Consider the following 24490-nt stretch of genomic DNA (forward strand, 5'->3'; position numbering starts at 1 on the left):
GGGTTAATATAACAATCTCGCTGTCCGACCTTTTCGAAGCCAACTACACACCACTGTGGGTAGCCATTCAAAATGACATCTCCAGATGGCGCAAACTCTCCATGTCATGGGCGGCGCGCTTTACTGCTATCAAAATGAATGTTCTCCCACGATTTCTATTTTTATTCCAGTCCCTCCCGGTCATTGTTCCCGAATCCTTCTTAGAAGAAGTAAAGCGCACATTATTAAGATTTCTATGGGCTGATAAACGAGCAAGGATCCCATACTCCACACTGATCCAACCTAAGGAGGTGGGTGGCATGAGCTTTCCAGACCTGGGAGAATATTATAGAGCGTCACAACTCCGCATACTCCCGGACCATCTGTGGGAAAACCCAGAGAAACAGTGGGTGGCAATAGAGAACGACATCTTCACTCCGGTCACCCTGGGAGAGTGGTTATGGGTCCCGAGATCAGCCATGACACAAAGGATTAAGCAACACCCCATTCTGAAGGTATTATGGTCTCTCTGGCGTCCATCCCGGGCCATGCAGGGTATCACAACGTGGCCCTCACCTTTGAGTTGCATCTGGTCCCCACCTATTCAAAACTCACTGAGAGCAATCCAGCAATCCCAGTCATGGTACGAGGCGGGTCTAAGTCGGGCGGGACAGCTGTGGAAAAATGAAGTGTTTACAACCAGGGAAGAATTGCAGGCTGACTTGCAGGGCACGAATGTCTCCCCTTTGTCCTTCCTCCAGTTGCGAAGTGCCATGCACGACCCTAGGTGGGGTGACTCGTTAAAGCGCCCTTTGACACCATTCGAGCAAATCTTAAGCTCCCCCCAAGCATCAAGAGGTCTCATATCAAAGTTGTATAGATCACTAATCACGAGGGGTCATTGTCCACGTCCACCTTCAGAGGTGAAATGGGAAACCGACCTATCCATTGGAACCCAAGGGGAGGTATGGAAAGGAATATATAGAGCGGTATGGTCATCATCGGTCTCCATGCAATACAAAATGCACAACGTGCGGTTACTGATGAGATGGCACTACACACCCCTTCGCCTATCTAAAATGTTCCCCGGGACATCTCCCTACTGCTGGAGGGGTTGCGGTGAGCAATGCGACTACTGGCACCAATGGTGGGGATGTGACAGAGTCCAGGTGTACTGGCAGGAAGTGCTGGGCTGGATTCGAGGAATAGATGGGGTCCTCAGAAACCCAACGCCCACACTAGTTTTGTTTGGAGTAGAGTCGGAGGATGACGAAACATATGAATCACTAATGTACCTACCACGCAATCTTCTATTAGCAGCCCGAGTGTGCCTAACCATAAAATGGAAATCGATGGTCTTACCCTCAAAGAGAGAATGGTTAATAAAGGCCCACGCAATATACGAGATGGAAAGCCTAACGGCAGCAGTAAATGAATCACGCAGAAATATCGAAATGATTTGGTTGCCCTTTCTAGAATATTATACGGCATACTGGGAGCCCACAGACTAAGGACACTTGTTCACCATCTTAGCCAACCAAAGGAATTAGGGCAGTGCCCCATGCCACCGGACGATTGCTTACCCCAAGCTCTGTATGGGCTTTTTCCTTTCTTTCAGTGGCAACTTGCAGAGCACACGCAATACTGAAATGCCTATAGTTGTTCTGAATTTTTATTCTGAGTTGTGTACCAAGCGAACGTGTCGAGTGGGGGGGGTGGGGTTCGGCTGGGGAGGGGGAGGGAGGGGAATTAGATACACAAGACTAGAGTTCATCATTGCTTTGCACTTCTCCCTTCTCTATGTTTCTTATATAAATGTTACACGAAAATAATACAAGGGAACATTGTTGATGCAACCATTATTGCAATTGTCTTGTAGTTGAAAATGCAAATAAAAACATATTTAAAAAAAAAAGAGGTCCTGGCTGGAAGGTTCCGAATTAATCTTAAACCTCTGACAACTGATGATGGCAACCCTCCAGACCATCGTTCTTCATGCTAAGCCATTACAGAAAGATGAAAGATGGTGTGCAAAGCAGCCTTGGTGCCAGCCGAAATGGGACAGTGGGCACCAGTGCAGGACACACATACAATATATTTCACTGACAGCGATTTACGTTCAGGTAAAAATGTCCAAAATATTTCCTTTCAATTTTCAACTATTTTTGAAAGCCCGGGATGTGCCATATGTTCTTTTTATTGTGAGAATAAAATCAGTTTGAGGTGCAAAGTGCGAACAGTTTGCGTATGCCGCATGTGTGACTCTGGGCAGCTTGTTTGCGCAGAGAGGCGAGAGTGTCCCGGAGCAAGTGTGTGGATGGGGAGGGGACCTCCATGGTGTTTGTGGGAGGTGGACTATGGAGATGCCCACATGCATAGAAGATGCTGACAGCTTCACACATGCAGCGGTGCAGCGAGTCTGGCTTTGCATGATCTCCCTTTTGGGCTGTGCGATTTCCAGAGCTAGGTCATGCTTTACTCATTACGAGCACGTGTGGTCTGATGCAAACAGAACATGAACATGGGTGTGCTGTGCTGCATACAGCGGCATAATGCATGGTCTACCAGTGCCCCCAAGTGGCTCCAGATGATTGAAGAAGTCTAACTATGGAGCGGGCCTGGAGGTCCTCGAGGTATGGGGCCAGCAATGTCAAGTAACAGTTTTGGGGACACAATGGCATTCCACCAATAGAAGGACAGTCTGCCATGCTATGATATGATATGATAGGTTATTTATTATGTGCTTAATACCCAGAGGTTTCTATGGGCGGACCCGGGGATCGAACCTGTGGTACTCCGTGTCGTCTTGCATCCAAGGCGAACACGTTGCCCCTGAGCAATCCTCCCACCTCACTCACCCAGTAGCCCCACATGAACACAGCACTGAGAGGCCAGTGCCTAACTCCTCACTGCTACTTTGACTCGACGCTTTCCTTCCTGTACCCAAGGGGATTGCTTATTTTACTGTGTATACATGTGAGTGTGTTTGTGATGGAATATGCGCACCTGTGACAGTGTGTGGGGTTCCATGTGAGAGAATGTGTTTGCTTTTTAGCATTTGTCAGATCTATTCACAGCGTGTGACAGTGTTAGAACAGTGCATCTATGTGTGTGAATGCGAGATGGACAAAGTGTGTTTATTTATTTCATTTGTTGATATCGGCTTAAATAGGTTGCAGTACATATACTACAGTAAGAGTGGTAGGATAACAGGCGGATTTGTTGAATAGAATAGTTTTGCGGAAGATCAGTTAGGATGGTTCTTCTTGGATACATGTCAAGAGAGCATTCCAGAGAGAGAACCATTAAGGTGAAGCTAGCTCCTCCTGCTCTTTGTCTGGTGAATCTGGGTGTCACAAGGGCGGTGGACGTGGATGGTTGCAGGTTCCGGGGATTGGGTTTTTTGGAGATGAGCTTGGGGAATCTGTGGGAGAAGAATCCATAGAAAGAACATTACTGGTAAGTAATTTCTCCTTCACTGTATTGCATTCTCCCACAGATTCTTCACATTGATAGACTCCTCAAACAGTGTCCATGCCGGTGTAGTGTTGGAAGTCACTCCAAGAAACCGTGGCGGAGCACCCTACCAAAGTGAGCATTAGTCCCTTGGGCGATGTCTAAGCTGTAATGCTTGGCAAACGTGCAAAGAGGACCACGTTGGAGCGCAATAGATGTCTCTAGCTGCAACTCCCCTCTGGAGAGCTTAGAAGGCTGTGGCTCCTAAGCACCCCTAGGTACAGTGTGCGCTAAGCCCTGCTGGTACCTCCTTACCTGCGTTCTAATAACATTCAGAAATGCACAGCACTATCCAACAAGACATGGTCTGCTTGGTAACTGCTCGCCCCAACCTGGATTGCAAAAACATAATGAACAACTGGCCATCCTACCTGAAACCGCTCTTTCTAGCCAGGTAAAAACTTGCCACCGTCTTGGGGTCCAACCTGTGGAGCCTCTCCTCGTCCTTACAAGGGTAGGGTGGAGCGTAAAACACTGGAAGATCGATGCTCTGGCTTAAATGGAATTCTGATACCACCTTTGGTAAAAAACATAGGGTGAACTTTCCAGCACATGTTCTCCTTAAAAAACATCAGAAAGGGGGCCTTACATGAGAGCGCCTGCAATTCACTGACCTGTTTTGTGGACGTGATTGCCACCAAAAAAGCAGTCTTTAAAGTGAGGACTCTGACGGAAGCTGAATGAGGTGGCCCAAACGGAGCCGCCATCCAGGGTGAGAACCAAATCCAAATCCCAGACCGGGACCACAAAAGCAAGGGGGAAAAGAATGAACTAGGCTCTTCAGGAACTGGGCCACTACTGGAACGGTAAAGAATGAACCTTGCTCTGACATTCTTTTGAACAATGAAAGAGCAGCCAGATACCCCTCACAATGCCCACTTGTAGACTTGATTTGCCTAAAGCCAGCAAAAACTCCATTAACGAGGAGGTGGGACATGACATGGGATCCACTCCCTTTGCCTTGCTCCAAGTCACATACTTTCTGCATCTGAACGAATACAGAGGCCTAGTGGACGTCTATGTGCAGCCTACAGCACCTTTAGCATCTCCCCATCGAGGTCCCAGTCCCCATACCGCCGTCCCTCAAGCATGCTGGTTGAGAGGATCCGGGTTCAGGTGAAGCACATTGACTCCCGACTGTGACAAGAGGTCTGGCCTCTGACAAACCAGGAGAGGTGGGCATACGACCAGTTCCAGGAGATCCAGGTACCACATCCTCCTCACCCAGTCCGGGGCAATCAGGATCTGGTGAGCCCTGAATACCCGCAACCTCTTGAGAACCCAAAGGATGGTCGATAGCGGTGGGAAACGATTATGGAGGTCATAGACCCACTCCACCGGAAACGTGTCCCTCAATGCCCCCTATGGGGAAATTACCACAAACAGAACTGCTAGCATTTTGTGTTGTCCTTCGTCGCAAACAGGTCCACTGTCAGAGTGTCCGACCTGGTGAAGATCTCTGTAGTGACCTCTGGGCATAGGTCATTCTTCAGAGACTGAGCTCAGCCTGCTCGGAGAGTCTTCCAGCCTATTGTTCACCCCTAGCAGATGAGCTACAGAGGCTGAGATGTTGTTCTTCAGAATCCACAACCATAGCTGCATGGCCTCCCTAACGAGGGGCAGTGAGCTCACACCTCCCTTCTTGTTGAGGTAGTGCATGGTGACCATGTTGTCCATTAACACCACAACATGTTTCCCCTGCAGATATGGTGCAAACGCCGTAGGCACTAGTCTGACTGCTCACAGCTCCAGCAGATTGATGTAGTAACCCATCTCCTTCTGCGACTGATGGCCGCTGATCTGGAATGAACCACAATGTGCTCTCCAGCTTTTCAGCAAGGCGTCCGTGACAACCTGCTCCTCCGGCCATGTTGTCCAGAAAGGTTCTACGGCTAACATGTTCATCCTGTCGCTCCACCAGTTCAGGTCATTCGTCACAACGTCGACACCTGGAGGACATCCAACATCTCGCCGAAATACTGCTACCAGTGGCTCCTGAGAATTCACGGAAGGAATCTCATCCGGAGTCCCACCTGCGGCACTATGAAAATACGGGAGGCCATGAGGCCCAGAAGGCACAGGAAAACGCAGATGCCGGGTGACTGCTGGAATTCTGGAAGAGAGTGACCATTTTTGCCACGTTATTGACTCTCTCCTCTGGAGGAAAAGCCTTACCTTCCTCGGTATCTAAGACCGCTCCAATGAACTGAAGCCTCTGTGTTGGTGAGGTCTGCGATTTATGCAAGTTGTGGGAAAATCCCAAGTTGTGTAGTACTGATCAGGTGTCTTTGAGGTGCCTTGAAACTTGTTCTGGGGTCCATGATTGCATCAGCCAATTGTCCAAGTATGGGAATACAAAGACACCGCCTCTGCTGAGATGGGCCTCTACTAATGCCATCAGCTTAGCAAAGACCCTGGGGCGGAGGTCAAGCCGAAAGTGAGCAGCATGAATTGGTAATGTGCGTCCCGATGATGAACCTTAGGAATCGTCTGTGCTTCCTGTGGATGGGCACATGAAAATAGGCATCCTGAAGGTCCACCAACAAAAGCCAGTCTTAGAACAGCAGAGCTTGCAGAATTTCCCTCAATGTCAACATTCTGAATTTGTCCTTCCTCAGGAATTTCTTCAGATTTCTGAGTTCCAGAATGGGACAGAGTCCTTCCCCTCTTTTTGGGTATCTGGAAGTATCGAGAGTGTCAACCCGAGCCTATTTCCTCAGTTGGCACTTCCTCTACTACTCTCAGCAGCATTCAACTGTCTCCACCCTCCTCTACCTCTATCTGGCCGCGGGAGCCTGCGTTACCCCTGCTTGGCCTCGGGTCCTTGAGCCCTTCTGGGAAAGGTGGAGACTCTCCTATAACCCCTTCCTCTGGACCCAAATTCTGCCATGGAATCTGCTGCTGCACAGCCAATCCTAGGAATTTAGCTGTAAGCTTAAAGTCCTTTAATATCTCATGGGACTCATCGGCTTTGGGGCCAAATAGATGTTCTCTGTTGAAGGCAAGATCCATCAGATTTGAGTGAACGTTTTGGGAAAACCCGAGCCCCTTAGATAAGCAAACCTGCGCAGGACCATCGAGGTGCCAATGCAGTGACCAATACAGTCGGCTGCATTCAAACCTTCTTGGAGTGCTAGACAGGCCATTTCCCTGCCATCAGCAACTATCTCCAGGAAAACATTCTTGACCTCTCCCTGCGGGAGGTGATCAGATACTTCTGAGATGGTGCTCCATAGCTCATGTGAACATTTTGCAAAGGCATAAGAGGCATTCACAGCCGAGCATCCTGAGACAAAAGCCTTCTTTGCTAAATCATCGACTTTTTTCGACTCCCTATCAGTGGGGAGGGTCGATGTCGAGGGCCTGTACGTAACCACTGCGGCATGCACCACTAACCCTTCGGGGTTCGGGTGAGCCGCCAAGAATGGAAGGGCACCTCTTGACTGCTTATATTTCTTTGTGAGCTCTGTGTCGACTGCCCGTGTCGACCACAGGTTTTGCCACTCAGCCATGAATGGCAGCATTGAATGGTAAGGCGGGCCCATGGTCGAGGAAGTCGGTAAGGTCATACTGCGATACAGGCATCGTCGGTGTGCATAGCCCTAAAGCTGCGACACCGTTCTGTACGTGATTTCAATCCAGCACTTCACCTAAGTCAACGCCTGGCGTGTAATGCACAACTGAAATCCTTTTTATTTTGTGTCTAAAAGTTTTTATTCTGAACGATGTACCACTTATATCATGCCCCTTTCTTGGATACCCCCCCGGTCACACTGAACCAGGAATCAGGCCGGTTTGCAAAGTTAATATATTTATTTATGTAGTTACAATATAATCACACTATGTTTAATAGGTATACAATAATCACCAATGGGGTGATGTAACACTAAGCAATCTCTTTAATCAGGAGTAAGGAGTACTAGTGAGCAAAAACAATTCAGCACAGAAATAATACTTTTGTGTGTGTGTTCAGATCAAATAGCAGTATGGTTACTATTTCCCCCTGCACACCCCTCAGCCCCCCAACAGGCAATGTAATGAGATAGGAGGAGAGAAAACAGTTTTCAGGAATGCAGAATTCAAACAAAATGTCAATCCCAATTTCCCCCCAGCAAACACAAGAGAGAAACGGAATTGATTGGCAAACTGTCAAAATGGTTTTAAAGTTATCTTGATAATGGATTGGGTAAAACACTAAATATGGTTTAAATTGGTGAAATTGTTTAAATTCTTATGGGAGCCGCTTTAGATAGTTACAGACAAACAGTAGCAATGATTTGATACTAAGGAACAATGTGAAATCTTAAAATTGAGTTTGAGTGCAATCAAAAGCTGTTTCACACGTGTAATATTTTGCCAAAACAAAAAATTTGCGGCAAACTTTTCTGCGCGCAGTAATCGCGATCGCGGGAGAACTATATACTTTAGCAGGAAAGCAGTTGCAGCACAGCCGGTTGTTTCTTTTGTTCCCCTTGTAGTTTTGTGGGATTCTTTCTGGTTCTGGAAATTCAAGGCCTAGTTGAAATGGTTCAACGAATGGAATGGGCCTTTCTGCTTGCCAAGTTTATGGAGTCAGGAGCAAGGAAAATAGATGGTTCTCTCGCAGGGTGCTCCGCCAGCAATCGCTTAGTGAGGGAATCTGTGCCTTTCTAAGTCCTCAGCTGTCTCTATTTATGCTTATGATAAAGGGGGTGTGGGGGTGTGTGCTGGTTTATCCTAAGCGCGCCTCTTAGGCAGGTGATTGGCTAGAGTCTCTTCTCTCCCTTGATTGGAGAAGAAAACAGGGTGTCACCATGATGATGTGGTTTTATGAGTCACAGAATCCTTCCCTTGTCCCTTTGACCATAAAATCTACTTTTGGTAAAATACATATTTACATGTGTGCAATCTCTATAACAATAACATATATAGATCACATAATTTGTGTAGCAGATACTCCTCCATACCTCGTCGCTGTAGGATCTTGTGTCTGCTTTTGACAGAATGTTGACCTTTTTGTCCGGAACACAATATCCAGTTTATCAGAAAATGTGTACATATGTGCGCATTGAATATGGGCATACGAGTATGAAGTTTCATGCTTTTGGCATGAATACATTTGGGGTAAAACCATATTTCACGCTACTACTTCCCAGAACATCTCACAGAGTTCTGGCGTCTCTCAAAACGTGCATCCAGAAATCACATTAACAATGCTGTTATTTCTATTAATTTTCACAATTTTACACAGTAATTTATCAGTCTTTTTCAAAATGTGCTTTTGGCCTTTAAGCAGCACAGGGTGGGTTTTCTCCGCCTCCTTCTTCTCCTGGCAGCTCGAAGCAATCTCCTCCCAGTTCCTTCAGGGAGAGGCCATTTATGACTCTTCAAACTTTGCACGTCCTTTCAGCCAGAGGATGTCCATTGTCCCCTTCCCCTGCAGCCCCAAATTCTCCTCCCCTAATCTAATCATCACAGAGGTGTGATTTCCTGGTGGAGTTAAGCAGAAGGGAGATGCCTGGCCTCCGTGGGGGAAGCTGTTGGACTGGTTTGATTGCTTTTAGGCAGTCTTAATTTCAATGTCATTCTGTTACATTTTGTTCTTGGTTCAAAACAAACTTGTAATGTCAAAACAAGCAGCTAGAACACTTATTCCAGCTTCTAAACCATGGGATTTAACAGTTACAACCTAGGTTACTCTCAATAACAGGTCACTTAGTTTTCAGACATTAGATTTCAGTTGTACAAGTGTAAATTCTATCATGCAATCTACTGACAGCTGTTATACAGGCGGCCACGGGTACTACGCCCAGATTTTGACAGATTTCACAGGCAGGCACATTTTAGCTGTGAATGTTTTGATGACAAACTCAGTTTTTCAGAACATTACATGTTCATAATGATTTCTTGAATTAAATTAATTGTAGCACCCAGCAAGAATATTGGATGTTTGATGGTGTTTTGTACCAGCATTCTGCAGTTTCAGCAACCAAGAAAAAGATTTAAAAACAAGATTCTGGATTTCTTTCAGCAAAGCATTGCTTTTCGTGCAGGCTCCATTTTTACTTGTTGGGCAGCCCAGTGACATGTTTCAGAGTGAGATCTCCGTTCCACCACTGACAACATACATGGTAGATTTGGCAGCCATCTTTTCGGGTTACAACGCGCGATTTCCATAGATTTTGGCGTGCAGAAGGGTTTTGCGGCCGTTTTGATAATTCTGGCACCATCAGCACACAGGGCAGAGCATAAGCAGGTTAATACATCCCACAGTTCTTGACCGCCTTGCGGTTTTGGGCTTTCAGGTGTGCATAGGGGTTTAACTGCAGGAATTCTACTTCTTGAGGCGTATCCAGTCCACTGGCATTGTGGAGGCCCTCTGTCAGTTGCAGTAGCCCAGCCTGGTCTGCCATAAAATCTGGCATAGGATCCAAGGCGCACCCCCCATCAGCTCGAACTCGAAAGACATGGAGTCACTCTCCTCATCAAAAATCAACGGCGTCAAGTAAGAAGAACACAGATCTAGAATCCAGTAAGAAACTTTGCTCATGCAGGATTTCTATGAGCCAAGGGGCTTCTTGGCCCGAGGGGACTGCAGATGGTATCAGCACAGGAGTAGGTTTCTCCTTTGAGGTCTTGCTCACAGGCATTCAAGATCCATTTGATGCCATCATGCTGGATGGACCGGGCGCGGGTGGATCCGAATCCACCGACAGCATCGAGGCCAGAGCTGTACCAGCTGAGGCTTTTTCAAAGACGTTCAAAATGTGATTTTTAAAGTCCTCCCACTCCTCCCTAAACACATCCTTAGCTGGTTATGACTTACCCCTGGCCTCCGACGAGTCTGCATCAGCGCTTCTTTTTGTGCAAAGATGAGGAGTGGTGAGATTCGCTACATGGGTACAAACAGTTCTTGGACTTCTTGTGGCGACGTCCTTCCCGATGCTTCCCGGGAGTTGGTCCCTAAGTTTCATTCTCCAAAGACTTTGGACTTCTCCGGGGTTTCTGGTGGCTGTCTGCCGAGCGCCAGTTTGCAGAGAATTCTTTCACTGCCTTTGGATTCATCACCAGACAAGAACCAGAGTACTCTGCATCATATCCGACACAAAGACATCACACACAGGTAGTGTGAGGGTCCATGAGGGACATTTAAGAGTTGCAGTCCCTTCAGTGTTCAACCCCGGATGGTTTGGCCCTGACATAGTGTAATATGTACAAAATCAAAAAGCATGTTCCGAATAGCGTGCTGAGTGGTTGGGAAAAAGGAGCTGAGGTAAGGGGGCCAAGAGCATTCCCTTAATACAGCGACTGATTCCACGTCCGTTGTAGAGGAGTGGCGCGTTCGCAGACAACTGCAAGAGGAAGTCGCAGACAACGCTATCCAGCTGCACTATGCCCCGTGTTAAAAAACTTTCGGAGCAGCTAACGCTGGATGGCTATCTGCCAAGATGAGGACTCTGTGGGAGAATGTAATCTATTGAAACTGGTTTTATCCGGTTTTGGAAATGTGAAGTTGGCAGTACTTTTAGTGGGCCTTTGGAAAGACTGCCACAGTTAGAAACCTTGTGAGATCCGGCTCAAAAGTGTATTATCAGGCTCATTTTTCAACAGCCTGATACATATTCAGGGGAAAATGATGAACAGATTTACTTCAGAACAATTATATTTATTTGATCTCATATACAAAATTCAGAAACAAGGCAGCACTAACTGAGATTACAGACGTTGCAACCATTTTATCCCCTTATCCAAAAGGGCAGTGCTGTACGAATGAGCATATATTGTGAACAAATTAAAGTATGTAATTTGTTCACAATATTAGCTGGTAATGTTCTTTCTGATAGATATGTCAATTCCTCCCACAGTTTCCTCATCTATGAAAGATTATCCGGTCACAGCCAGCTCCGGAAATGTTCTTCAGCCACCAGGTGGCACACACTGGTCTGATTGAAGCCCTGTCATGGCTTCTTAGTGCTGACCCGAGCTGGTGTGATGACATCGGTATATATATATATATATATATATATATATATATATATATATATATATATATATATATATTCAGAGGCGTTGGTGCCATCTTCCTCTAGTCCAGCAACATACACAGGCCCCCATGAGGCATATCAGACCAGTCACTCAACATTGCAAAAGGAGAGAGAATATGAAAAATTCCAATCAAAGTCATCCAATTCAGAGTGGTAGGATGAGGAACCCATGGGAGGAATTAATATAGTTGTAAAAAAGAACATTACCAAAGGTAAGTCATTTGTTCTTCTAATAGACTATTCGTATCACAGATTCATCATCTTTGAAAGAATCCTAAAGCTCTGCCCTTGGCAAACAGGGTTGGAGATGGTAATGTTTAACGGTAATGTTTATTTATAAAGCGCCTATACACGGGCAGTGTTTCAAAGCACTCAAGGAAGGTGGGAACTTGGAGGAAAAAACAACAGCCGCTCAGAGCCCTTGAAATTCTGAGACGATAACGGTCTGCACAGGCAGAGTAAGTGAAAATGATACATTTAACAGTTAAGATAGAGCAAACAGGCCTGACAGCGATTCTGTGTATTTTTTCAAGTGCAGATTAAGGGGTGAAGACAAAGGAGAACATACAGACGATCTTCAGGCAGAGATGCATTCAGATTTTGCAAGTGCAAAAGATGCTGAAGGGACTACAGCAGAACGTTTTTCAACACTGACATGCCCTCCTTAGTGACCTTAACAGATAAGAAGTCATTGGGGGTCATTATGAGTTGGGCGGTAAGGGATTACCGTCACCGGTAAGGAGATCGTGCCAGTAATCCCTTAACGCCCAATTCGGAGGTCCCTTAGCAGGAACCGTAAGGAACGTGTGGTTTGACCACATGTCCCTTATGGGTCCCGCTAAGGGACCAGGGCGCTAATAACGGGCTTGCTAGTTGCGAGTCCATTATTAGCACCCTCCCCATTCCCATTGAGCCCTATAGGGGCTCAAATGGGAATGGTTTGTTCAATGAGGACCTACCGGTCCCTCCATGGTTGGAATGCACCGGTAAGTCCCCATTGAACAAGACCGGTGCTGGACCCGGTATTGGAGGCAGCCATGGCGCAAATAGCACCATGGCTACCTCCAATCTCAGAATGAGGCCCATAGTAGTAGTGCTTTGCGAAGGTGTAAGTCGAGGCTCAAGTAGCTACTTGGCAAATGTCTGATATGGAAGCTACGGTTTCCAAGGAAGATGTAGTCACCAGTCCTCTAGTAGAATGTGCTCTAATGCCTTCCATAACTTCTTTGTGGGCTACCTCATAGCAGATCTTACTGCAGAGCACAATTCACCTCCAGATTATTTGCTTCGAGGTGGTTTTAACCTTACTGGTACCAGAGAACTGAGAAGAGTCAGGAATGACACACAGACACAGTGAAGTCATGGTTTTGGTCAAAGACATTTATTAAAATAAACGTGGGTTGGGAAATGCCTCTCTGTCCCTACTCTAAGAATTGTTTCCCTACCTAAAACCAAAGCTAAACGTCAGTCAAAGGTCAGGCTGTATAAAGCAAATTGGCCTGTGTCCAAAGTACTATTCTGGCCCTCACACCTAGGGAAAATAACTCTGAGGTGAAAAGAAAAAATGTATTTGGCCTTCAGTAGTGCAGAAATGTTCAAAAAGAAAATGCGTAACTCCACAGAAAAATGATCCAGAAGGAAAGATTTCCTTGTTCCAGGGGGTAATTCCCTTCCTCTGGATTTCTCTTCACTTTCCTTGTGTTTCAAGAACGTCAATTCTTTAAGACTCTTTGATCAACCACACAAAACAATTTGGCTGCTAATCCGTATTTTACTCGGATCCCTGGTGTACTCTCCTGCCAGGTTTCCACTTCCTTTTTACATGCTTTCACAGCCTTCTCACCAGTCCTATTATATCCTGCTCAGGACTTTCTCAGGTACTGTATAGTATACGTTTTTCAATGTGACTATGCCTGGTATATTTCTCCTGCCAGCGCGTTTCCACTTAAAGTTACTTTCAACTTTGTATTCACCTGGTATACTCTCCTGTGGCTTTCCCATATAGGTGTATTCCTGCACCTTTACTCTGTCTGGTATATTTTCCTGCCAGGACTTTCCTCATGTGTATGTTTTTGCACATTTAATTTGCCTGGTATTCTTTCTTGTCAGGGCTTTTCCTCTTCTGATTTAAACCTACCTGGTATACGTTCTTATCATGGTTTTTCTCCTCTGCATATGTTCTTGCAGCTTTTAACTTGCATGATATATTTTCTGCCAGGACTTTTCTCAGGTGTATTTTCTTGTAGCTTATATCTGTCGGTACACACTCACGATCTTGATAACCTCTTTCATTCCCTCTTAAATCCGCCTGTATACTCCTCTGCCAGGGCTTTCCTTATAAATGTATTGCACACCCTTGTAGGCTGGACATTTTTTTATGTCTGTCTTGTCCTGTTTTGAACTCCCCCAGTACACTATCCTGCCAGGGATTCTCTCATATGTGTATTGCATACACTCACAAACTTGATAGTATTTCTATATATTTCACTTTGCCTCTTTAAGGGAATTTTACTTGCTAGTACTTTCTTATATGCTTTACCTTCATCTACTTTGGTTTGGCAGGCTTGCCGATACGCCCTGGTGTCCCCACTTCCCTTGGGTGGACTCACCAGCTTTGGCTGGTGTATGTCGGGTCTCCCACTGCAAGCCGGTAGCAGCCTTCTGGTTGTCTGCCTTCTCTCGCCACATCTGTTCTCCAGCTAAACGGCCTCTCGCGGCTCCTGCTACTCTTCTCCGCATCTCTCTGAGCTTCTGTTTGGTGGAGGCTGCCTCGTAGGTCCGGTGGATGCTCAGAAGCTCTAGGATGCCTTCTGGCATTCATGCCACATACGTTTTCCTGGAGTCTGCTTTTCCATCCTTTTTTCGAAAAATCCACTTTGCTCCACGGTGTCGACTTCAACCTTGTGGTTCCTCGGTCAGCACCAAGGGAGATGGAGTTCTCCAGCCAGCATCCCCTCATCAGCTGTTGTGCCAGCTTAAATTTCCCGGCTTCAGGTAGGTTTCTGTAACAACTAGTGCTTGACTTGTGCTCCCGGCTCCCATTGACCCGCATTACTCAGTTTTTCTTCCTCGTTATAGTACTTTAACCCTTAGGAAAATAAATGTATTTTTCTGATCACTTGGATGAGGATTTTGTTACAGTGTTCTTGGTGATCTTGAAGGGCAAGTCAGTCCTTGATGTCTCATGTGCAAAACCTGGGCAGATATTTTCAGTTTCTTTCTTGGGTCGGTGAGGGGAGGGATAACAGTATGCCCTTAGGGCATGAGGAATGACAGGGGTATCCTCAAATGAGAAAAAGAGATACCATGTCTCGTCCGATGATGCCATAACACCCCCCCTCCCCGAGGGATGCCTTCACCCATGTTATCCTCCCTCATATAGCCGCCCCAGGGTCAGGATCAGGTAGTGGCTGCCATCCCTTGGCCACATAGGGAGAGGCCACCACTGGGAGAAAAGTGATGAAACCATCAGATTCATCAGGGAGCCCACTGAAAAGTTGATCTTCAAGTCTGTTTTCATAATTCTTAGAGCAATAGAATTTAAGGGCTCTTTTAGGATCCAATCCATGAAATCTTTCCACCATTTAGGAAGAATGTGGAGGAGTAAACAATTCTGGTAAGTATATCTTTTATTGGATGTGAAACTCTGACACCCTCTTTGATAGAAAAGCGTGTTTTACCCAAAGAGTCACCTTGTCCTTTGCAAATGTTAGAAAAGGTGGAGAGAAAGATAGCACCTCAGACACTCATCTTGCAGATGAATGGCTGGGTGTTGCATGGACATAAAGGGCGAAAACCTTGGTATGCCTAACATATCTTGTAGTTGATATATTGCTATAAACTTCCCCTCCTTCCATAATTGGCCTGCTCTTGCCAATCCAAGTTCATATCATGATTGGAAGTGCAATGGTTCATGTATCAGATCTCTGATTGCGCCGGCATATACAGCTCAAAGGTGATGCCAGGATATTACACCCTACTCTGCTGCTTCCAGATATCCCAAAGCACCTCCAGAACGGGATGGTTACGAAACCTTTCGGCTAGCTGCACACTTGGCACCCTTGGCCATTCCCTTACCGACACTAGCACAAAGAGCTCATTTTCCAGCACTACCTATTGCCTATCTGTGTTGTTTCTAAGGTGGTCGCCCAGCACTCTTAATTGACTCACCTTGTAGTCGTTTTCCAAGCAAGGAAGGCCTGCTCCTCCCTCCTCTTTACTGCGAGTCAAAGTTTTGTGTGATAACCTTGTCTTTTTCCCTTGCCACAAAAATGTTTGTCAATGCCCTCCTAACCTCATCAAAGAAAGTTGACGGCACCTTCACCATCAGCATCTGGAACAGGAACAATATCCTCTGGAGCAGGTTCATTTTTATAGTTGTTAGTCTTCCTTCCCGGGATAGAATAAGCTTCTCCCACTGCTTTATAGTACCCCTAATTTGTGTCCCCAAGACCAGGTAGTTTTAGATTAGATTTGTATAAATAGTCCAGATATTTTGTGATCGTGACCCCCAGGTAATTAATGCTCCTATCACTGACACTTACATGCAAATCCCACATTGTTTGCAGGGCTTTCTCTGAGGTTTCTTTTAGAGGCAAGGCTACCGATTTCTGCAAGTTTATATTGAATCTTGAGAGCTCCCCATATGAAGCTAGCAATTAGAGTGGCATAGGCACTGATTCCATCAGCTTCACCAAGTATGTCAAGATATTGGGCCTCATCACAAGTTGGGCAGTAACGCCAGTGCTATTAGCGCTGGCACTAATAGCCCTACCGCCAAACCCCCCGGTGCTATTAGCGCCGGATCACGGGTTTGGCGGAAGGCTTATTGCCCATTCCCCATTGGGCCCATTTGGGAATTCCTCAAATGTGTGCTATTACCGCCGGCAGATTTCCCACCGGCGGTAATCGTGCCGAAAATCGTCAATTTTGCCGCAGATTTCCCCCCAGCAAAGACCCTTAAATGTGGTGGTAATAGCGCTACCGCTGCATTTAAGGGTTACCGCCAGACTCGTGATGAGGCCCATTGTCTGTGAATCCTCTAATTCATTTGTCTCCCATGAGTGCTATGGCCAATGGTTCTATTGATGGGGCAAAGAGCAGTGGAGAGAGTGGGCATCCATGCCTTGTTCCCAAACCCAGCGGGAATGTTTGTGATGTCACTCCATTCACTGATGCAATCGCTGTAGGCTGATGATACAATGCCTCCATTCCCAGCATCCATTTCTATACAAATCCCATCTTTCTCAGTGTGGCAAACAAGAACCCCCACTCCACCCGGTCGAATGCTTTTTCAGCATCCAAAGATAAGAGCATCAGGTCCGTTTCATCCCCTTTCAGGGAAACCATCAAGTCTAGGATTTTTCTAATGTTGTCTGCACCCCACCTAATCTCTGTGAATCAACTTAGGTAGGATACCACTCAATCTCTTTGCTAGGACACTTGTAAAGATTTTAGCGTCACAATTCAGAAGGGAAATTTGTCTATATGACCCACATTCTTCTCTTTCCCACCCTTCCTTGTGGGGCACAATTACCCTGGTTTGCAGGAAACTTTTGGGTGCTTAGGCTCCCTCCATAATAGAATTGAATAACCTCTGTAAGAAGGGCGCTAATAGCTCTACATATCTTTAATAAAAGCTGGATGTGAATCCGTCAGAACCTGAGGCCTTCCCTGTTTTCATAGAGGTGATTGCTTTGAACACTTCCAGGAGAGTTATAGGATATTCCTATGTCGCCTGATCTTCTGCGCTCAGCGTGAGCAATTCTATTGTGTCTAAAAAGGTCATCACCTCTTATATCCACCCCGTCTGCACTATATAAATCCCTATAGAACCTGCCAAACCTACCCGTGATTTCTTTTGTACGTGTTAACAGTCCCTCCTCTTTATCTTTTATCTCTCTCACCCCTCGTTCCTCTTGCTGCATCTTCAGTCTATTTGCCAACACCGCGTTCACTTTATGTCCCCTTCCGTAAAAAGCTTGCTTACCGAAACTAAGATTGGCAAGTACCTTGTCTGACCATAAGTCTTTCAGGGTTCACCATTCGGCCAGCAACTCCTGAGCCAGGAAGTCTCCCTCCATCTCTCGTCTCCTGAACCGTACTTCTAGTGCCCTGATCTCCTGTTTGAATTTCTCTACCATCAGAGAACGTCCTTTTTTCCTCGTCGCCCATTCTGCAATCATTAACCCTCTTACAGTAGCTTTTTACGCCTCACACACCACGTTTTCTCCAGTGTTGTTTATATGAAAGTAGTTTTTCATATGATCTCTCATTCCTCCGTCAAAGACTGTCCTTGAACAACGTATTGTTACAATCCCACCTCCTTTCCCACTCTATCTTATCCCCTAGTGCTAACATTTGAACCACCATCCCATCGTGAAAATAGAGGTATCCCTTTTCATATATTCCCAATCTGCTTCCATGAAGATGTGGTCTATACGTGTGTATGTTTTGTGTGGGATTGATCAAAACATATACCCCTCTAACTTGGGATTTGCCACGCTCCAGGTATCACAAATGAAATCATGCCATATCAGCTTAGCTAACGTACCATGCTGCCTTGTCTCCACTTGACGTGTCCCATCCTTAACTGAACACCAGTCTATAGATGGGTCCATTACCATATATTGAAATAAATTTCTCCCACATATCAGAAATACTTCCTTCCATCTCATTAATAAATTGAAAGCGGCTGTAGAAAACACTGCTTGAGCTCCATTGTGGCGAATATCACACATTACGTCAATACCTGATTTCGCCTCTTAAACTTCGCTGCTGCACATCTACCCCATATTTCCTTCTTAACCTCTTGCACTGTCAGTCCAAGGGACTTTTTATATAAAATACCAACCACCCCCTTTTTTGGTTGACCCTGATGCCCAAATCTGCTTAAATAGTCACTCTACCATAACCCTCTTCCCAGGCGAATTCAGGTCTTTCGCATTTAAGGTGGCAAGCCTCATGCCATTGGTCAACTTTTACATTTTGTTTTAGTCTCCTCAAGTGAAGCTGATGGCGTTGTTGGACGGACCAGCAGAACTCATTTAGCACTTAATCAAACATTCTTATGGTTGTTTCTACCCACCTAACTGCCTCCATCCCCTACCTTCCCTTCTGCCACTTTCCCTCCTCCCTCATTGCCCTCTCCCCTCTATTGAGATGCACCGACCAACAGCCAGGGCCACTCAGAAGAAAGTCCACTATCCCCTGCCCCCTTTAATGTCACCAAATTTCTAAATCCAGCAGGCTCACTTTTCTTTCCTCGCATTCCCCAAATGAAGAACCTTCTGTCCCACAGTTCAAATTGCATCTTATCACTCTCCCACTTCATATCTTGACTGCTTTTTTCTCTCCCCACCCTCCATATCACCACGCACACAGCATAATGTTCCTCATATTTTCAGTGAGGTTGTATTGAGCCATCTACATTTCTGCCCCCACTCCCTTTCCCTCTTCTACCGGAACCATTTTGCCCCAACGGTCTGCGAGGGCCTGTCAGCTGTTCTTGACTTCGTGCCAGCTCCTTGCCACTCTCATTTAAATGGGTCAAAGGCCCACCCACCTCCTCTTTGGTCGTGATGCAAAAGTCCTCCACCTCACCAGGGTAAAAGAGGGTAAGTCCTGAAATATACTGACCCTCCAACCCTTGAAGGTTAGATCCGGCTGTTTCCTGGCTCTGTTTAGTAAGCATAATTATAATTGTTCTTTTATAATGTGCTCAATACCAGAGATTGGTTTCTAAGCGCAGGATCGAGATTCAAACCTGTGGTGGGTTGCGTTGCCTTGCTTCCAAGACAAACGCGTTGCCCCTGAGCTATGCCCCCTCACCAAGAGAGATATGGTGGCTTTTATAGCTACCATATATCTGCAGTAATTGCACTTCCCTAGAATGGAGTGTGGGCCACCTGGTGGTCCTCCTGCTAAATGGACTCTATCAAAGCTAAAGTCATGATTGTCCTTTCATTTTTCAGAAAATAGGGATCTCATATCAATTTGACCTTCTGCTCTAACATTTGAGAGCTCTCACCTTCTCCCTCCCGGATGCCCATGATACGTAGGTTGGCTCTCCTTTCCCTGTTTTCCAGGTTGTTAATCTTCAAGTCTATGACGTATCCATTGTCATCTCCAGCACATCAGCCGCCAGTTGGTTATCCTCCAGCATTTTAATCTTCTTCTCCACTTTCTGAACCCTGCCTCTCCGGACACTCATTGATGCATGGATGTCTCCACGTATGGATTTTCTTTCATCCATCACCATCAGAGTGTTAATGGTGGTGACCCCACTGTTGATTCGATGGCTTCCTGTTTCTCAGGTTCTCTCTTAAACCTCTGGACTATTGTGTGGTGCTCTTTGATATCATTGGCCTCTTGAGCTCCTTACTCCTCTCTCTGTTCTGTGGTTTGTCGACATATCTCCTCATTTTCCACCAATGCGTCACGTAGGTGCTTTTCGCCATGCCAATATAATGTGAGTATATTTCGCACTGTGTTCCAGTAGGCCATTTCTACACCCCTCCTCAAGTCTTTACAGGACACCCTGTACAATCTACACAGTCCACAATTTCCCAAAAGAGATGCATTGGGGGCTCACTGTGAATTGCTAATTGCTCAGGTCCGGCTCACTCGTTCTACGTCCCTTGTCCCTACAAACACTCTGTCTGTTAGGGGACTGCCTCTGAGCCGGTCTCTCTTCCAAACGTCTCAAGTCTTACCGCCAGCCTCTTCCTTCACCTCTGGGCAAGCATTACTGCCATCCGCCACTGGCCACAAGCACCCTCTCCTGCCTTTCTCTCTCTGTCACCTCCACCAGGCCACTTCTCAGTCCTCGCTCGCAGTATGGGTTTTGTCAGGGAAGACTCACACCTTGAAGGCACATCCGTATGGATCGGAGTGCTCCAAACACACGTTGGTTCTACAGCACCTTCTGTACTTTCCTCTCCCACCCTCCACGTCGGTGACAGTCGACGCTGCGCTTCTCTCACGGGGCACCTTTGCAGTACGCTTCGCCTTCTGTCTTCTTCGTTGATTTGTGGCATATTTGCCTATGCCATCACCCAAAATGCAATGTATCCGCTGATTCCTGTTATCATGGGTTCTCCAGGTTGTTAGGGGTCTTGCTCACTCTGCTCTGAGACAGCCTTTTCTCCACTTTTAGAGGCTGGTTGCAGGAGCACGTCTTTTAGGCAGCCATCTTGCCTGCTGCCCTTCTCCCCAATTCTATTCTTGACCTCTATATCCATGTGAACTTCAATTTCCTCTTACTCATTGAGATCTGGATTACTCCCTTACCAATATTACTCTGGCTTCTTTCACTACATCCTCTTCTAACTACTCTCATTCACATCATATCTCTGACAAAGGTGGAAGCACTGGCTTCCTTTGTCAATCTTCCTGGATCCCATCTCCTGCTACTCCTAATATGATACTTTTTCCTTCTTTTGAATATCACTTTTCTTCCTTTCACAAACCTCTTCCTGCTGCACTGCCTATTCTCTGTAGACCATTTCATCCTCGTCTCAATTTCCATGATGACCTTGACTCACTAGTCAAATTTGTCTGGCCCCTTGAGCCCTCGTTTTTCTTTCTTGAGAACTTCAACATTCAGATTGATACTATTAATTCAAACACTGCCCTTCTTCCCCTTATTGAACCCCAATCCTTCAATTCAAGCTCCTACTCCTCCATCTCATGTACGGTTACTGACTCTGAAGAAATGTGAAATAATCAGAAACAAGTGAAGATGGATCAGTTCACAAGACAGGACCATCCCCCAACACTCCCACCCCCGTGGCCCCCGCTGCGGTTGACCTGGCCACACTCAATCAAACATTGCTGAGCATCAAGAACAGCACAGACTCCCTTGGTTCAAAAATCGATACGCTGACCTGCAGGGTAGTGTCTTCCGCCGCATAGATAGACACACTTTGTGGTCGCATGATGGAGGCATAACAGCAGATCGGGGATACAGAGGACAGGGTGGCATCCCTGCAGAGGGAGGTAGTGTCTTGCAGCAGTCAGTAAGGCGAGTGGAGGCAAAGAACCACAACTTGAAGGGGCGGTCAAGAAGGGATGTCCGTATTGTGGCGGTTCGAGAGTCCACTCAGAGACAATATGGAACTATTTTTTGACACACTCCTTGTTGAGATACTCGACCACCCCCCACTGTCCTCTATGTTCCTGGCTAAAAGAGCGCACCAGTCCTTGGTGGTTAAACCACCTCCTGGGGCTCCAGCCAGACCCATCATTGCTCGGATCCTAAATTACAGGGAAAGGGATGTACACCTTCGGACCGCCAGGGACAAGGGTGAACTTCGATATGGCTCATCCACCATCAGGCTTTTTCCGGACTTCAGTCAACAGGTCCAAGAGCAGCGGAAGACATTCAAAGCTGTAAAAAATAAACTGAGGAAGAAGAATATCCACTATGTCTTGTTGTTTCCAGCTAAGCTTCGTATAATTCATGAGGGGAAAACCCTGTTTTTCACCTACCCTGCATCAGCGGATCGTCTTAGAGCTGCCAGATAACACGAATGCCCAAAGCGGCCCAGACTGATTGCTGGCCCAAATCCTCACGTCATACGGCAGACTGCCCCCTAATGGGGCTCCTGCCCTCACCCTCTGGTGGGCTAGTGCAATGTTGGACCGCATATAAGGATGTTTTTATATTCCCCGAGCCCGGCAGCCGTGCTCGGCACCCCATTGTCGCAGTCACTGCGTCTACTTAGCTGTTTCTGTTGAGTTGGGAAGGGAATTAAGCCGGTATATTTATGTTTCTGGCGTGGGTGGGGGGAAATTGGGGAAGTTATCTATTGTTCCTGGTGCACAGGCAATTTACGATTGTCACAATACTGTCATGTTGTTAATGATCAGGGAAGGTATAATTATAGGGAACTGATCTTGTTCACAACAGCCATTATGGTTGGGCCCGTTGTCCCAAGTCAAGATGTCCTGTAATACGCTAACTGTAATGTCCTGGAATATCAAGGGGGTCACCAATGACAAGAAGCTGCGTCTGGTACTGAATCTTGCTAAATTACACAGGGTTAACACGCTGTGTCTGCAGGGGACCCATCTCCCGGCAGGTGGCCGACTCCCTGAGGCTAGAGGTTGGGGAGTGCATTGATACAGGGCCTCCTGCTTATCCAATCCAGGGGAGTTGCAACTTACATACATACGTCCCTACAGTCCCTACAGTTCCGCCTTCATGAGCAACTGGTCGATGTAGAGGGTTGTTACCTTTTCGTAGCTGGGGAGAGCCTGGGCATGGAGGTTCTTCATGAGCAGCAGAAAAAAAGGAATAAAGATACTAACCAATAAACCCTAAAATAAAGGTGTGAGAAACTGGATGTCTCTGCATTTCTGCTATTTCATGATAGATGGGGAACACATTCAAATTGGTAGTGCCTGAAAAGGAACAGTGCAAACAACTGTGTGAACTATAAACATGTTAGCTCTTCCAGAACGCACAATATGTGTCCAGTACCTGCACAACAGAGTGGAGGAAAGCAACAGTATAAAGCAAGGGTTTCCACATAGGCAAATTGCTGACTTCCAGCATATCCTGATTGATTCCTGCAAATGTTCTCTTGAGACCTGCACGCATTCCAAGTGGAGGCTCATTTGTAAACTTTATAGAAATCTGAGGAAATAAAACAAGAAAGAGCAATTAATATTAAAGAGGCAATTCAAGTGAAACAGTGAGTATAGTGTCCGGGTTGCAAGGACGCACAGTGCTTCTTCCATCGCAAAATGTATCTTAAGGTGTGTAACAACACATTTAAATACATATTTTAATTGATTAAAAAAATCAATAATTTCCGAGAACGTAGGACTCATGTATTTCTAACATTTTACTCTGTAAGGCGATGCGCAAAAATAAGACTAACTTTGCCTAAGCGGGCATAGTGACAACTGGAACTGAACCCGAGACGACCCCGCCCTGCAGTCTCGTAACTCGCTGCTGCCTTCATCTTTCTCAGCACAACAACAAATAGCACAGGGATTTTAGTCTGCATCCTCAATCTTGCAGATGTCCAAGCACTCCAAATTGGATGGTGCAAGGTGGAAAGCGCAGCCAGTGAGCCAGAATTATTGATGGGTTATTTTGCAGGTCTACACCTGAGAATTATTTTTTTTTTAAAATGGGCTGAAGTGGTCCATTTAACAACATAAATGTCAGAAAGCAGATAATATATGTCAATTTGCAATCGGTCCTGTAGGGAGAACAATTGAAAAACTCCAATAAACACAAGGTCAACCACAGGACAGAGGCGAATTTTGTGACACACTTTCATTCAGGCTGTGCATAAAAAAATCATGAGGCTCTGTGTCAACAACATACACCAGCAGAGCGACTGAAAAAGACATTTTCGTGCTGGCTTTGCTGAATGAAAACTAATAAGGCATTGATCAACAATATAGGCCAGCTTTGCCAACTAAAACCCTTTTCCTGCTGCTCGGTGCCAACAATAATTGCCAGCATTGTCCTGTAAAACATGTTTTCATTCTTCCAGTGCCCAATAAAATATGTTAACATTGGCATATAAAGAAGAAATTACTTTCCTTCAGTAGAAAACAATACTTACCCTTGGTAATGTTCTTTCCACTGGATGTTCCTCCCACGGATACCTCATCTTTGATATATCGATATACTGCTTGCAGCTTTGGAAACATTTTCAACATCAGAGTGCACTCTGCGACATTGATGCAATGCCCCTCGACGGCTTGCATCCCCATGCTCGGTCGTGACTTGGCTGATGGTATAAATAGCACGCACTGTGCCTTTGCCTCAGTACCAGTTTTTCCCTCTTTCTGCACAGTCGCCTGGAGGATTATAAGAACCCGCATGAGCGTTGAAAGAGAGAAGTGTACTTAAAAATTCACCCACAGTCAAGAGGGGTAGACTGGGAGGGTGATCATGAATCCATGGGAGGAACATCCAGTAGAAAGTAATTTGCTCTTCTAATGGA

At 46.0% G+C, this 24490-nt stretch overlaps 1 protein-coding gene across 1 annotated transcript in view; it reads right to left on the reverse strand.

Moving 5' to 3' along the window:
- DNAH8 (dynein axonemal heavy chain 8) overlaps positions 1 to 24490 on the reverse strand; it is an 8835797-nt gene that overhangs the window by 451387 nt on the left and 8359920 nt on the right. Inside the window, exon 85 of the mRNA XM_069608756.1 lies at positions 23005 to 23160. Coding sequence (XP_069464857.1) covers positions 23005 to 23160 — 156 coding nt within the window. The remainder of the gene's footprint in view (positions 1 to 23004; positions 23161 to 24490) is intronic.

Source organism: Ambystoma mexicanum, chromosome 4q (genome assembly GCF_040938575.1).
Source record: "Ambystoma mexicanum isolate Mex_15411 chromosome 4q, UKY_AmexF1_1, whole genome shotgun sequence".
NCBI lineage: Eukaryota > Metazoa > Chordata > Amphibia > Caudata > Ambystomatidae > Ambystoma > Ambystoma mexicanum.